This window comes from Dipodomys spectabilis, unplaced genomic scaffold (assembly GCF_019054845.1).
Source record: "Dipodomys spectabilis isolate Male_0828 unplaced genomic scaffold, ASM1905484v1 ptg000017l, whole genome shotgun sequence".
In the NCBI taxonomy this organism is placed as follows: domain Eukaryota; kingdom Metazoa; phylum Chordata; class Mammalia; order Rodentia; family Heteromyidae; genus Dipodomys; species Dipodomys spectabilis.
Genome location: NW_024870694.1, coordinates 4803556 through 4819009, shown reverse-complemented (window position 1 = coordinate 4819009; position 15454 = coordinate 4803556). Strand labels below are relative to the sequence as shown.

At 40.6% G+C, this 15454-nt stretch overlaps 1 protein-coding gene and 1 long non-coding RNA gene across 2 annotated transcripts; both read left to right on the top strand.

Moving 5' to 3' along the window:
* Nucleotides 1-2086: 2086 nt before the first annotated feature.
* Nucleotides 2087-10214, top strand: LOC122097798 (cytochrome c oxidase copper chaperone). Its single transcript, XM_042668382.1, has 3 exons — nucleotides 2087-2298; nucleotides 5140-5228; nucleotides 10108-10214. Exons 1-2 carry the CDS (start codon nucleotides 2192-2194, stop codon nucleotides 5222-5224), a joined length of 192 nt encoding a protein of 63 aa, XP_042524316.1. The 5' UTR covers nucleotides 2087-2191; the 3' UTR covers nucleotides 5225-5228; nucleotides 10108-10214.
* Nucleotides 10215-13186: 2972 nt separating this feature from the next.
* Nucleotides 13187-14801, top strand: LOC122096750. Its single transcript, XR_006145383.1, has 3 exons — nucleotides 13187-13479; nucleotides 13795-13977; nucleotides 14682-14801. It is a non-coding gene; the product is annotated as an uncharacterized LOC122096750 (long non-coding RNA).
* The last annotated feature ends 653 nt before the right edge of the window (nucleotides 14802-15454 follow it).

Below are 15454 nucleotides of genomic sequence, written 5' to 3'. Positions count from 1 at the left end.
GCTTTCTGCTATTAAGCTTACTCTTGTTTTGTTTTGTTTTTTTGGGTCCCTTCGTGGGGCCTGAACTCTGGGCCTGGGCGCTGTCCCTCAGCTCTTCAGCTCAAGGCTAGCGCTCTACCACTTGAGACACAGTGCCACTTCCGGCTTTTTTTCTTTTTGCTTATGTGGTGCTGAGGAATCGAACCCAGGGCCTCATGCATGCAAGGCAAGCGCTCTACCACTGAGCCACCTTCCCAACCCTAGGCTTACTCTTATCTTTTATACATTAGGTTTTTACTATATCTGCAGTAGCAGTGTCAATTTTTCTCCAGATGTTAAGTTTACTTTCTTTTTCTTATGATTTATTGAATCATATGTATAGTATAGTTTATAAGTGATGTTGATGGTACTAGGCCAAGAAGCACTATTTGTGAAGCAAGATTTTAAACAATGTGATTGTACATCTAGTTCAAAGAATGGATGACAGTGAAGTTAGGAGAGCATTGACAATGTATATCCTATAAAATTAAGAGTGAGGGAAAGAATACACAGAGGAAGGATGGGTAAGAATGTTGAAAGGAATGATATTAATTAAGATATACTCATAAACCGCTTTGTTAAATGCCAATTCCTTTGTATAACTGCCTAAAGATAATAAAAAATAAATTTAATTTAAATTTTAAAAAGGAGAATATTGCCAGTCACCAGTGGCTCATGCCTGTAATCCTAGCTACTCAGGAGGCTGAGATCTGAGGATCGCGGTTCAAAGCCAGCTCCAGCAGAAAAGTCCGTGAGTCCAATTAACCAACAAAAACCGGAAGAAGCACTGTGGCTCAAGTGGTAGAGTGCTGACCTTGCGTTGAAAAACTCAGGGACAGCACCCAGGCCCAGAGTTCAAGACCCATGACTGACAAAAACAAAAACGAGAACATTTGGGTAATGTCATATTAGTCAACATATAAATCCAAAATTAAACAAAAATCATGCTGATTAAGTTTTCTAATGACAAAATGAGGATGAGTTAATAAATTGGAAAATATACATGTAGAAAATTACTCTCTGCAACACCTTTCACAGATACCCACAGATTCCATGAGCTGAATCTCTGAAATATAGAAACACACTGGTTAGGGGATACATTACTTCTGAGCACCCCAAATATCTATACCTTGCAGTCCTGCTTTTAAATATGAAAGGCACGCATGGTGACATACGCCTGTAATCCCAGCTACTTGGGGTTACTTGCGATACGATGAACATAATTTATTTTTTCCTGCAGAGAATTGGCTGGCAAAGGGAATGCACGCCACTTTTATCCCACTTTCCCATTGTGGGAATTCAATTGTCACAATCAGTTCTCTGCAGGAAAAACAAAACAAAACTGAATTATGCTTAGTCTATTGCAAATAACTGGTGCAACACTACTCGGGCACTACTTTACTTATCTATCAAACCAAATTCAAGAAATGCCAAGGCGAGGGAAGTTCTCCATTTTACTAATTGGAACATGAGTGAATTAGTATATTTGAATAACCCATACTAAAAGCAGGTGGAAGTCATAACACATGACTGAGGATTTAATACATCCAACAGATTAAAAGACTTTTTCCCTGCCAATACTTGTGGATTGTTCAAATGTCCTTTCTACTCATTTTTAAGTAGAAGCAAGAAGCAAGAAGGTCAGTAAGAAGCAAGGAGGGTCAGCTTTCTTGGGCTTCAGTTTCTACATTCCTGGGAGGTAGAGGGGTTGCCAAGTCTCTGCAGCCTTACAGTTCCCCAATTAATACGATCAGAGGGGACAGGGGACAGGGGACAGGGGAGAGGAAGAGGAGAGGGGAGGAGAGGGAAGGAGAGAGGAGAGAGGACAAGGGAGAGGAAGGAAAGGGGAAGAGGGGAGAGGAAGGGAAAGGGGAGAGGGGAGAGGGGAGAGGGGAGAGGGGAAAGGGGAAAGGGGAAGCGAGAGAGAAAGAGGGGGGGGGAGAGGAAGAGGAAAAGAGAAAAGAAACACAAGAGAAAGCTGCGCATGCGCTCTCGTGAAGACCTAAATCCCGCCTCTTCCTCTTCTCCGCCGACCTTTAGCCCCGCCCTCTGTGGGAGAGGCTGGACTTCCTGCCTCCTCTGGGGCGACTGCGGAAGCGGCCTGTGGGTCGGCGTTTGCCGGGGCTGGGAGAGGTGGTGGTGTTCACGCTCACAGCTGCTTCGGTCTGGAAAGATGCCGGGTCTGGCGGCCGCGAGCCCTGCCCCGTCTGCGACGCAGGAGAAGAAGCCGCTGAAACCGTGCTGCGCCTGTCCGGAGACCAAGAAGGCGCGCGATGCGTGGTCAGTGCGGCGCCGGGGAGGGCGCCCGGCCTAGGCCGCCTCTGCCCTCTGCCCTCTGCCCTCTGCCTTTCGCCCCCTGCCCTCTGCCCTCCGGGGCTGTGAGGCTCCCCACAGTTAGAGGGCCCCGTGGGTTTTCAAGTTAGCCGATTTGTCTGTCAGTCCACGGTCTGACCCGACGCCCAGTTGAGCCGGGGGGAAAGACAGAGGGACCCGAGAGAGAATCAGGTCGGCCCTGGGTACCTCCCACGAGTAGCTCGCCGGCATCGCACGTGCTAAGCACTATGCACATGAAGTCCGAGGACGCGATCGCGTGTGAAAGCGTTACCTGAGCTGAAGGAGCTTAGAAAGGCACACCTGTGATTGCTATACCACGAGCTAAGGGCTAGATATGACAAGACCAGAGTAAAAACTGGGCGTTCCCAATGGCTCCCTCCCCCACATACCTACAGATCATACACTCCTGAAATAGTCTCCCTGCACCCTGTGTGCGTGTGTGTGCGTGTGCGTGTGTGTGTGTGTGTGTGTGTGTTCCGGGCCGGGACCTGGGTGCTCTCCCTGAGCTTCCTCCCTCCCCCCACTTCCCCCAAGGCTCACTCTCTATAGCTTGAGTCACAGCTCCACTTCTGGCTTTTTGGTGGTTATTTGGAGATGAGTCTCACAGGCTTGCCCACCTGTGCTGGCTTTGAACCACATCTCAGACTCATTTGTAGCTAGGATTACAAAGGTGAGCCACGGATGCCCGGCTTCTCCTTCAACTCTTTTAAGGCAACCAAAAGATAAAAATCAATTCACCATTGGTCAGAGATGGAAGGGGGAAACCGGGAGAAAGCAAAGGAAGAAGTGGCATTGTCCAAAAAAGAAATGAACTCATTACCCGATGTATGAAATGGTAACCCCTCTATACAACACCTCAACGATAACAATAAAATTGTATTTTAAAAGATCATTTTACCAGTCTACAATGTAGGTGATAGGAACATTTTTCTAGGTTTTGTTTGTTCTTGCTTAGAGTCTCAGTTACAGAACAGATCTCATCGGAAAGATACCTCAGATAATGTCCCTTGTCCTCATAATAGGAAAATAGAAAAATAGGGGGAAGGCAACAAACTCATAATTGGTATAATTATGAGAAGTAATAAAATTTTAGGAGCCAGTGCTTTTTGATAAAAAAAATTCACAGCACTTGCCAAATAATACTTAGATGGAGAATTCAGACTTCATGCAGTCTGATACTGAAATTGCTGCAGTGGTACCAGTAAGTGCTTATTGAATCTTTGGGCCAAATGGCATTGTAATTAAGAGCCTGGGATTCAGAGTCAGGCTTTGACTCCTGATCTGCCAGCTTGGTGTCCTTGTGCAAATTATTTAATAATGTCTGACTCATGTCTGTAAAATACCCTGTTAATGTATCTGCCTCCAGGCTTACTGTATAGGTTTGCTGATACAAACCACATCAAGGGCCAACCAATCTAGGTATAGGTAGCCTTCATAAAGGAACAATGAATGCTGTTATTTTTGTAAGGAGCTCACTATCCCCAGAAGCCTCTCCCCAGCAGGCAACCCTTGATCTACTGGAGGTTGGGAAAGACTTTAATGAAAGGAGAAACTATCTCCTTCCTTAGATTCTTTTTACATGGATTGCCTCAAACTTCTTAGCCTGTCAAGAGGAGTCCGTATTTGTAATTGAACTTGACCTCACTTGATTGTCTGCTAAAATTAAATTTACAGGCCCTAGAAATAAAGCTGTGTGGGCCTAGATTAGTTTTTGTTGATGCTTTGTTTTGTACCCCCTTCCACCAGACAGGGTCTCACAAGGTACTCCAGACTAGCTTGGAATTTGTTATCTTCTTTTCCTATCCTCCTGAGTGCTGGGATTACCACCACACCCAGCCCCCTACCAGTGATTATTTTTAATCATCAAAAGTGGATTTAAACTTACATCTTGGTCACCTGATGGTTAGAACTACATTTATTTAGGCAAGTTGGAATGTAGGACAGAAACCTAAAGTTAAAACTACATTTATTTAGGCAAGTTGGAATGTAGGACAGAAATCTGAAGTTAATTCATCTGTGATAAAAGAAAAAGTTAACCTCTTCTCTGCCTTTCATTTAACAAAAGATTCTAGTTGATTTATGTCATTATGGAGTAGTGTTCCTTAAATAGGATCTAAAGGTAATATTTGATATGCAGAATCATTTCTTCTGATGAGATTACTCACTTTCCCCAAAACTAGTTCTGCAGGTGCTGGGAAAGTGGCTCAGTGGTAGAGTACTTGCCTTGCATGCATGAGGCCCTGGGTTCAATTCCTCAGAAAAAGCCAGAAGTAGCACTGTGGCTCAAGTGGTAGAGCGCTAGCCTTGAGCTGAAGAGCTGAGGGACAGTGACAGTGCCCAGGCCCAGAGTTCAGGCCCCATGACTAATTTAAAAAACAAAAACAAGCTAGTTCTGCAGAACATCTTTTCAGGCATGACACTACCACAGAAGCATGTAAAAGCAAAATTATTTGGTATAACAGCATTCTTTTAAACACCAGCCGCCCTTAACCATGTTCTGCTTCAATCTGTCATGATATTTATTAATGCCTTCTTAGGGCTGGGAAGGTGGCTCAGTGGTAGAGCGCTTACCTTGCATGCATGAGGCCCTGGGTTCAATTCCTCAGCACCACATAAGCAAAAAGAAAAAAGCCGGAAGTGGCGCTGTGGCTCAAGTGGTAGAGTGCTAGCCTTGAGCTGAAGAGCTGAGGGACAGCGCCCAGGCCCAGAGTTCAGGCCCCACAACCGGACCCCCCCCAAAAAAAATAATAATGCCTTTTTAAATAACAAGATCACTTTGCTTTATAGCATCATTGAGAAAGGAGAAGAACACTGTGGACATCTAATTGAGGCCCACAAGGAGTGCATGAGAGCTCTGGGGTTTAAGATATAAAATGGTGAGTGAGCATATTGCTTTAAATTTTTCAATATCATTTTACAGATTTAGCAACCTTTGGACAATAGGCTAGTTAAAAGATACTTCAGCTGGCTAATCTAGTGTGTCCATATTGGTTAAAATAATAATAATAACTTCAGGTTCCAGTGTGGGGTAAAAATGACAGTAATAAGTTGCAAGCATTCATTCAGTGAGCTTATATAACATATCATTCAGTGAGTATATAACTTTCAAGGGTTTAACAAAAGCCTTTAGAGTTAGGTTATAGTCAGAGGAGCCATAGGAAGTTCAAAATACTCCCTTTTTTTAGTTATGGAACTAGACAGAATGCTCGTTATTTCTTCTAATATGGGTTTTAGTAAATAGAAATATTATTTTCTGCAAACAAAAATGGAATTGTTGTGATTTCTCTTTCATCCTTTAATAAAACTGAAACAGACTATTTTAAAAGAATTTTGAATACAAAATTTAGTGATAAAAGAGACTTTCAGTGACTGCATTTTTAGTTAAATCTTAATAGCTAGGTGTGGCTAGTCATCACTTTGTTCTTAATTCTATTACTTGTAGAATGTGTGTGTGTAAGAGAGAGAGTGAGAAAGAGAAAGAGAAAGTTTTGGTCATTGTTTCATACCAACCAGAATGTAAAGTATAAGAAAGAGTTTACAGGGCTGGGAAGGTGGCTCAGTGGTAGAGCGGTTGCCTTGCATGCCTGAGGCCCTGGGTTCAATTCCTCAGCACCACATAAGCAAAAAGAAAAAAGCCGGAAGTGGTTCTGTGGCTCAAGTGGTAGAGCGCTAAGCCTTGAGCTGAAGAGCTGAGGGACAGCGCCCAGGCCCAGAGTTCAGGCCCCATGACCGGACCCCCAAAAAAAAAAACCAAAGAGTTTACAGCCATGTGCCGGTGGCTCACGCCTGTAATCCTAGCTACTCAAGAGGCTGAGGTCTGAGGATCTCGGTTCAAAGCCAGCCCGGGCAGAAAAGTCCATGAAACTTTTGTCTCCAATAAACCACCAGAAAACCACAAGTGGCGCAGTAACTCAAGTGGTAAAGCGCTAGCCTTGAACTGAAGAGCTGAGGGACAGCGCTCAGGCCCAGAGTTCAAGCCCCACAATCAACAACAAAAAAAAGAAAGAGTTTACATTCCCATTCCACTCACTATCATATCCTGACACTTGTAAAACTACCTACATAGTAGGTACTCAATCAAGAATTATTAATTAAATGAATGAGGAAATGAAGGCTTGTAGTAATGAAAGGACTCCTGAGGTGGGTTAAATAGGATCAGAACTAGAACCTGTCTCTGGGCAGACTCACTCTGCTTTGTGCCTGGTCCTAAGATCCACCCCCACTGCTGCTTATAACTAGTGATAGCTGAGAGATAATACCAAAGCCACATTCTGATTTCTTAGTGATATAGCCTGGTTTCTTTCCTTCTCACCTCTTTGCTGTCTCGCTGGAATTTCATGTACAGCCAGGCTTTCTCTAAAGTATAAACAAGGGAGGATAAGCGTATCTGTGCACTAGAATATAAATAGCACAGTTGCTTGACTAGACCATGGGTTGATTTTCTCACATAATAAAATCCAAAGAGTAATTTGGTTCTTCATGTCTTTTTGTTATTTTTTTTTAATTTTTAATTTTTATTTTTTGTCAGCCATAGGGCTTGAACTCTGGGCATGGGCACTGTCCCTGAGCTCTTCAGCTCAATGCAAGCACTTTACCACTTGAGCCACAGTACCACTACCAGTTTTCTGGTAGTTAGTTGGAGATAAGAGTCTCCCAGACATTCCTGCCTGGACTGGCTTTGAACCACAATCCTCAGATCTCAGCCTCCTAAGTCACTAGGATTACAGGTGTGAGCCACCTGCACCCAGCTTCTTCATGACTTAATATAATCCACCTAAGGGGGAAAATCTACTTTCTATATGTAATAAGTAAAATCATAGACTTGAAATAATAAGCCATTAATAACTAAAAGAAAAAGAGTAGAGTGAAGGAGGAAGGCTGTGTCCCCTCACTGATAACAACTGTGCCTAGTGGAAAACTGTCTGGGCTGCAAGTCCTGGGGCTTCATTTGGTCCTCCTGTCTACCAGCAGGTTTTTACTCCAGTGGTGTTTAACTTACATCAAGACATGATGGTTGCACTTTTTTTCAGTTAGAAGCAGAGAGCTTTAGTATATTTTGTGATTCAATATATAATATGGTAAATCTTTTAGTATATATAAATGTATACTTACGTGGCAGTTAATGGTTACTTAAGTCCTATGTTGGATTATTTTGTAAAATAGTAAAAAATGCTAATTTCCTAAAAGGCAAGAGATTTATATGATCTGAAGAGAAACTAGAGTATATAAAAGAAATGTTAATTTAGTTTTTTTTTTCTTTTTCTTGGTCCGGTCATGGGGCCTGAACTCTGGGCCTGGATGCTGTCCCTCAGCTCTTCAGCTCAAGGCTAGTGCTCTACCACTTGAGCCACAGTGCCACTTCTGGTTTTTTTCTTTTTTGCTTATGTGGTGCTGAGGAATCAAACCCACGGCCTCATGCATGCAAAGCAAGCGCTCTACCACTGAGCCACCTTTCCAGCCCAGAAATGCTAATTTAGGAACAACAAAAACTTCTCTTGCACTTCATGTGAGCCATGCATATGATAGAATGGTTGATATAGGTATCATACATTCAGAAGGACCAGAAGATAGCATGGTTTTCATTGTGTTTTCAAGGCAAAGAGTAAGAGGGGTAGGTTTATATTTCATTTATATATAAAACAAAATGTAGCCAGGCACCAGTGGCTCACACCTGTAATCCTAGCTACTCAGGAGGCTGAGATCTGAGGGTCATGGTTCAAAGCCAGCCTAGACAGGAAAAGCTGTGAAACTCTTATCTCCAATAAACCACCAGAAAACTGGAAGTGGCAGTGTGGCTCAAGTGGTAAAGTACTTGCTTTGAGCTGAAGAACTGAGGGACAGCACTCATGCCGAGTTCAAGCCCCATGACCGAATGACCGACCAAAATAAATAAATAAAAGCTTTAAATTTAGAAAATTGATCATAAATTGACTGTAGTGTTGGATACCTCTTTAATTTTTGAACCTGTCTATCAAATAGAGATGTTAAATTCCCAAACTATTTCAGAGAACTGCTGTAGAGATTAAATGGTGTGTATATATGTGTGTGTGCACGCACATACACGCATGTATATTAATTATAAAATAGAAACTAGAGTCTAATAACCTGTACATGGCAAGTTGTGGCTAGCAGACATTTAGTTGAGGTTTGTTAAATGAATGTCCTGATTATATAGTCTTAGATCTCAGTACTGGAGCAGTACTATGAATCTAATGGGATCTGTTTAAAATAAAATTAACTATACTGCTGTCAGGCTATTAAACCATAGTTTTCTGAGAATAGCTGCAGGGGAATGCTGTTTTGCAAATATAGTTTCCCAGCAATGACCATGGAAATTTCTTAATTCAAAAACCTGTGTAGGTTTTAATGTTAATCCTAAGTAAAATAAAATCATTTTTGTAACTTGAATGCAGAAGATAGAATAATAAGTCTATTGTTCCTCTTTTATATATTTTTTTATATATAAAAGTAGGCGAATTTAGCCAGTGGGTCTTACCAGAACTGTGGCCTGCTATTAACTCAGAAACCCTTAGATAATTTTTAAGTACATCTCTTTTTAACAATTCATGACCAGAACTAAAGAAATAATAGGGAATGTGCTAAATATAAATTATGTATTTAACTACAAAGGTGGAGACTTGAAAACTACTTAGAAAAAAATGAGTGTGATGGTAGTGATTCTACACATTTTTTTTCCTATCTTCTGACTGATTTTCTTTTTCTTTCTTTTTTGGTCGGTCATGGGGCCTGAACTCTGGGTCTGGGTGCTGTCCCTCAGCTCTTCAGCTCAAGGCTAGCGCTCTCACTTATGCCACAGCCTCATTTTTGATTTTTATTCCTGCCCAAACCTTTTTTTTCTCAATCCTGGAGCTTGAACTCTGGGCCTGGCCACTGTCCCTGAGCTTCCTTTACTCAAAGCTAACACTCTACCACTTGAGCAAGAGTGAAACTTCGGCTTTTTCTGTGTATTTGGTACTGAGGAATCGAACCTAGGGCTTCATGCATATGAGGCATTGACTCTACCACTAAGCCACATTTCCAGCCTTAAACCTTTCCTTAAGTGTATGATTTTGAGTTTTCTAGAGCTGGGAGTTGAATCTTAAATGAGTCTTCCTATTAAGTCAGATAAAGGGAACACTAGATGATGGTTCATTAGTCTTGAATTTCCTGACCTGACGGTTATCCATCTTAGGATTGGGAGTGGAAGAGAGCTATTTGGAGAGAAGCCTGGCACTGCCAGACTACACCAGAACCCTATGTTCAGTTACTCTCCCTTTCTGATCTTTCCAAATGAATTTTTAATGGGTTGTCCTTATTTTGCCCTTGAGACTGAGGGTAGTAACTTTGTACAGGAAGTGTTTTGTGTACTAAATTGACCTTCTGTCTTCTACTTCCCGGATCTTTGCCAAATGTTTTTGATCAGCAAAGACAGGGATTTGCAAATCTGTTCTGTTGAATGTTATAAAAATGTCTTAGCATTTTTTGGGAGATATCTTTGGGGGAAAAAAAATAATCTTTTACCTCAACTAAAGATTCTAAAGATAAAATGATGTAATGATAGTATCAGGAAGTTTTTAATTAGGGTAAACTAGAATTTTAAAATGTAAATCTATCATTACTGATGTAGAGTAATTATAACAATTAGTTAATAATAACTTGACTTAAGCATTTGTTTCTAGTGGTCTTAAGTCTCTACCTCTACAGATCAAATCTGATGTTTGACATCTGACTTTCTAAAATAAATCTTTTCTGTAGGTGGCCTGCTCTGTGAATGAATAACCCCAGAAGAATGAAGATTAAATCATTTTGGGAGCTGTTCTGTGAACTTTGATAAATGAATAGAGTATTTATAATTTATTAAAGAAAATGTCCATGGTGAGAGATCTTCAGGCGTATTTCTATTTGTATTCCTCCCATAGCCTATGTATCCCCTAAAGATTGTATTACTCTTTAAAGAGTGTAATCACAAATCTTGTGACTAGAGTTTCTTTTGTTTGTTACGGTGTTATTCTAGTAACAATGGATATTCATTGTTAGCAGAAAACAGATATTTTCTCAACCAGGAAAATCTCCACAACTAGGTACATGGAATCTGAGTGAATACCCTTTACCAATTCAGAATGAGTATGGCAGTGATATCCTTTCATTTATGAGTCATATTTTGCCAGGCTTGAAGGGGTACCCCTGTAATCCTAGCACTCAGAAAGCTAGAAACAAGAGGATTCCAAGTTCAAGGTTCGCCTGTGGCACTTATTGAGACCCTGTCACCAAAAGAAACCCTGAACATCAGGGTTCAGGAAAAAGATACCACATATTTTGTTCTTAGATTTTTTAATTTTAATTTAATCTGATGTTGTACTTGGGATTAACCCAATGGCCTTACCCATGTGAGGCACATCCCACCCCTTTATTTTTAGCTTTATTAAAGGCAAGAACTGGACAAAACTTTGGTCTTATTATCTAAACCAGTGTTGTTCTTTGCTAGTTCCCTCATTTGGAGAAGTTCCTTAGACTTTGTACCAAACTAGGATGATTTGGCTTGAAAGATCTCAACTAGGGTCATTAATATAATGTGAATAGTTACATTGTAGAATGGACTAAGATCAGAAGTTCATTGTCTAGAGATAAGATAGTTATTATTAAGAGGCTGGCTTTGAACTATAGCAAACAGGTTCAACAGCTGGCTATGTGATGTCAGGTGAGCCACAGTATCTTTGAATCTGCTTTTTTTCATCTGAAAAGAAATAATGAATACCTAACTTAAAAGATCATGAGAGCCCAGCACCTGTGGCACATGCCTGTCATCTTAGCTATTTAGCAAAATGCTGATATTAGAAGGATCACAGTCAAAGCCCAAGTAGGCAGAATAGTTTGAGAGACTCTTTCTCAACAAAGACTTGGATACAATGGCATGCTCCTGTTATTCTAGCTGCACAGAAAGTTATGAATGCCTGGGCAGAAAGTGAAACTCTTTCCACAATAACCAACAAAAATCAGGACTGGAGTTGTGGCTCAGATGTAAGAATGTCTGCCAAGAGCTGGGCACCGGTGGCTCATACCTGTAATCCTAGCTACTCAGGAGGCTGAGATCTGAGGATTGCAGTTCAAAGCCAGTCCGGGCAGGAAAGTCTGTGAAACTCTTATCTCCAATAAACCACCAGAAAACCGGAAGTAGCTCAAGTGGTAGAGCGCTAGCCTTGAGCTGAAGAGCTGAGGGTCAGTGCTCAGGCCCAGAGTTCAAGCCCCATGACCGACAAAAAAAAAAAATCTGCCCAGCAAGCACAGGCCCCAAGGTCAAACCCCAGTAACACCATCAAAATAAAGCAGTGTAAGTACTAATTAAAATAGTATATAGCTGGGTGCCTATAACTCATAACTGTAATCCTAGCTACTCAGGAGGCTGAGATCTGAGAATCATGGTTCAAAGCCAAGTCCAGGTAGTACAGTTCATGAGACTTTTATTTCCAGTAAACCACTCAGAAAAAACTGGAAGTGGTGCTGTGGCTCAAGTGGTAGAACGCTAACCTTGAGCACAAAGAGACTCAGAGACAGTGCCCAGTCCCTGAGTTCAAGCCCCAGCACCAGGAAAAAAAAAACTGTATAGAAAGTATTTGGTACAGTAGTAGCATTTACTGTTTCAAGGTCCTATAATTTGATTCTTGTCATGTTTTTACTTGACTGTTCATTTGTATTTAGTACTTTTTAGTGAGCACAACATAATTTATAGGGAATTTTTCTTTAAAAAGAATCTTGGACTCTCCAGTATAAACCAACTTCCTACCTGGTATAGATTCTTGATAGATAGTCAATTTGTCCTGGAACCATAAAAAGAAACAAAGATCCATAATCTCTTAATTCATACATGCTATTCTGGGCTTTTCCTCTGCATTTTTATTTTTACTTATTTTTTTGGTGGAGGGAAAGACAGTCGTAGTACAGTCTTACTACTGTGGCCAAGGCTGGCTGGAGCTCCTGCCTCAGACTCCTGAATGAGAGGATTCCATGCATGTGCCATCATGCCTAGCTACTATATATTTTTAAAACTGAAATGGAACAGTTTTCTATATTTTCTAAATAGAATCTATTTTTAATGAAATTGGGACATTGTCTTTTCCCCTCAACATGTTTTACCATAGGTGAGAACAGCTCTACAAAGGTGTATGTATCAGCAATATATGAATCCCCTCTAGCTTACCATCCTGGAGCCAGATGTTTTCTAGGATGCCTGCTATGTGTCAGCTGCCCTTCTAGAATTCAGTCTGGAAGATAATACATATCAAATACATAAAATTCTGATTATATATACATATATATATATGATTGTGTTTTGCTAGTTGGTTTTATAAATATAAAGAAATCACCCTTAAAGCCCACCAGTCTATTAAAGGATTATACTTTTTGTTGTCTTTCCAGTCCTGGCGCAGTGGTTAGACTTTGTCCCTAGCTTCTCTGCTCGAAGCTAGTTGTACCAGTTAGAGTCACAACATCATTTCTAGCTTCTTGGTAGTTAATTGAAGATAAGAGTCTCATAGACTTCCCCGCCCAGGCTGGCTTCAAACTGTGATCCTCAGATCTCAGCCTCCTGAGTAGCTAGGATTATAGACACCAATGCCTAGCCAAAAGGACTACTTTTTTAGTGACCTTTTTATACATTTTCCCTGCATGTGTGGACACACTTTGTTTTTGTTTGTTTTGGGGTTTTTTTTTTTTGCTATTCTGGAATCCTTCTACAGTGAAATACCATAGGAAAGCCTTGTAGGTGTCCTTTCCTAATCGCTAAGCTCAGGGTGAACCAGAGGCTGCAGGTTTTCACGGCTTTTGATGAGAACTGCCTGAGTGATGAATAGGAAGATAACCATCCACACTTTAGTATCTAGGAGTTCCTGTTTCCATCAGTTCCTGCCAATATCTTGTTTTTTTAAACTTTTGCCAGTTAGTCTGCTTGGATTGCAAAGGAACTAAAGCACCCTCCTTGACCTTTTTCATAGTTGGAAATAATCTTACAAGCCTTCCCAAAGATAATGTGCAGTGTTCTAGTAATAATGTTAAATGATTTGAAAAATGAACTATGAGATGACAACCACATGCTGCTACATCACTGTTAATATTCAATCATTCCTGATCTGAGTAAGTTACATTTACAGTCCATTTCAAGTAGTTCCCTTTGTGTCACCTTGAAATGTTTAGAAAGTTAATGGAAACAGGGCCATATCCTTAGGCAAAGGCCTAGGGTTACCATTTATTAGGGTTACCATTTTCTAGGATGAGGCTTGTAAATGGAATCCCCATTTACAAGAAAAAGTGTTCAAGTCTTGGGCAAAAGGGAATCATCCTGGCCAAGTGGCTACTGACCTGGGATGTAAGTCTAGATCATTAGAATTTTTTTAATAACCATACTAGATGTCTAACATAAAAAAATCGCATATTTATATGTTCATTTAGTATGTATTAGTGAAGACTGAGTGCATGCAAGAACAGTCCTAGGTGTTGAGTATTCATGGGTGAATCAGACATACATGCTGTCCCAAGGAGATGAGAAGCTGGTTCTTTTACTGAGTCGCACCACCAACTGTGTGCTACAGAGTGGATAAACATGAGCTCTGTGTTCAAAGAGCTTATAGACTGGTGAGTATATGAATATGATCCATTAAAAATAACATTGAATATTTGATGCTATGATGGTTATCCAAGATACTTCTCTCAAGTGTTCACATTTGACTACCTAGGGTTTCTTTCTTCTCTTTTCTTTCTTTCTTTTTCTTTCCTTCTTTCTTTCTTTCTTTCTTTCTTTCTTTCTTTCTTTCTTTCTTTCTTTCTTTCTTTCTTTCTTTCTGTCTGTCTGTCTCTTTCCTTTCTTTCTTCCTTTCTTCCTTCCTTCCTTCCTTTCTTCCTTCCTTCCTTCCTTTCTTTCTTTCTTTCTTTCTTTCTTTCTTTCTTTCTTTCTTTCTTTCTTTCTTTCTTCCTTCCTTCCTTCCTTCCTTTCTTTCTTTCTTTCTTTCTTTCTATCTTTTCTTTCTTGTCCCTGAGCTCTTAAGCTCAATGCTAGTGCTCTACCACTTTGAACCTGTTTTCTGCTGGTTAGAGATAAGTGGCTCACGGACTTTCCTGCCGAAGCTGTTTTTGAATGAACAATCCTCAGATCTCAGCCTCCTAAGTAGCTAGGATTACAGGTATGAGCCACTGATGCCCAGCTGCCTAGGGTTTCTTTAGCTGTAAAACTATCTCTCTCTCTCTCTCTCTCTCTCTCTATATATATATATATACACACACACACATACATATATATAATGTTATATGTAATATATAATATAAATATATTTTCATCTCAGAGCTTGCTCTTCCAAGACTGATGAAGCCAAGTTGTGCTTTCTTGTTCAAGACCAGCAGAAGAGGAAAAGCATTCTCCAGGACTCTTGAGACGCTCTTAAATCTGGTTGAGCTATACCTTTATGAAACAATAAAATATTTGTTAGTAGAATGACTAATGCTACTTGATGTAAACAATTCATCCCTTAGCTCTTATTAGATACATGGGAAACACAAAATCTGTTGCAAAGGGGGAAGAGGTAAATAGATACTGAGTAGGCAACCATTGTCTGCAAAACTATCTTGTTCATATAACTGCCAGGTCATCTTGAATAATAAAATTCAGTTCCCCTCATAGTTATCTCAAACTTTAAAGAAAAAATTTTAGAGCTTGAGTTGCCTGATATTTAGGTAGGTGTGTGTGTGTGTGTGTGTGTGTGAGAGAGAGAGAGAGAGAGAGAGAGAATCCTAAGGCTTGGAGAGAGAGAGAGAAAGAGAAAGAGAGAATCCTAACGCTTGAACTTGGCCTGGGTGCTGTCCCTGAGCTTTTTTGCTTAGGGCTGTGCTGTACCTCTTGAGCAACAGCTTCTCTTCCACCTTTTTGGTGGTCAGCTGGAGATAAAAGAGTCTCATGGACCTATCTAGGCGGGCTTCAAACCTTGATCCTTAGATCTCAGTCTCCTGAGTGGCTATAGTTCAGTTTTTGCAAAATAAGACAATTAGCAAATGTTCAAAGGACTGTTCCATGAAGAATAATCCATACAGAGACCTGAATCGATGCATTTGGTTCCAAGAA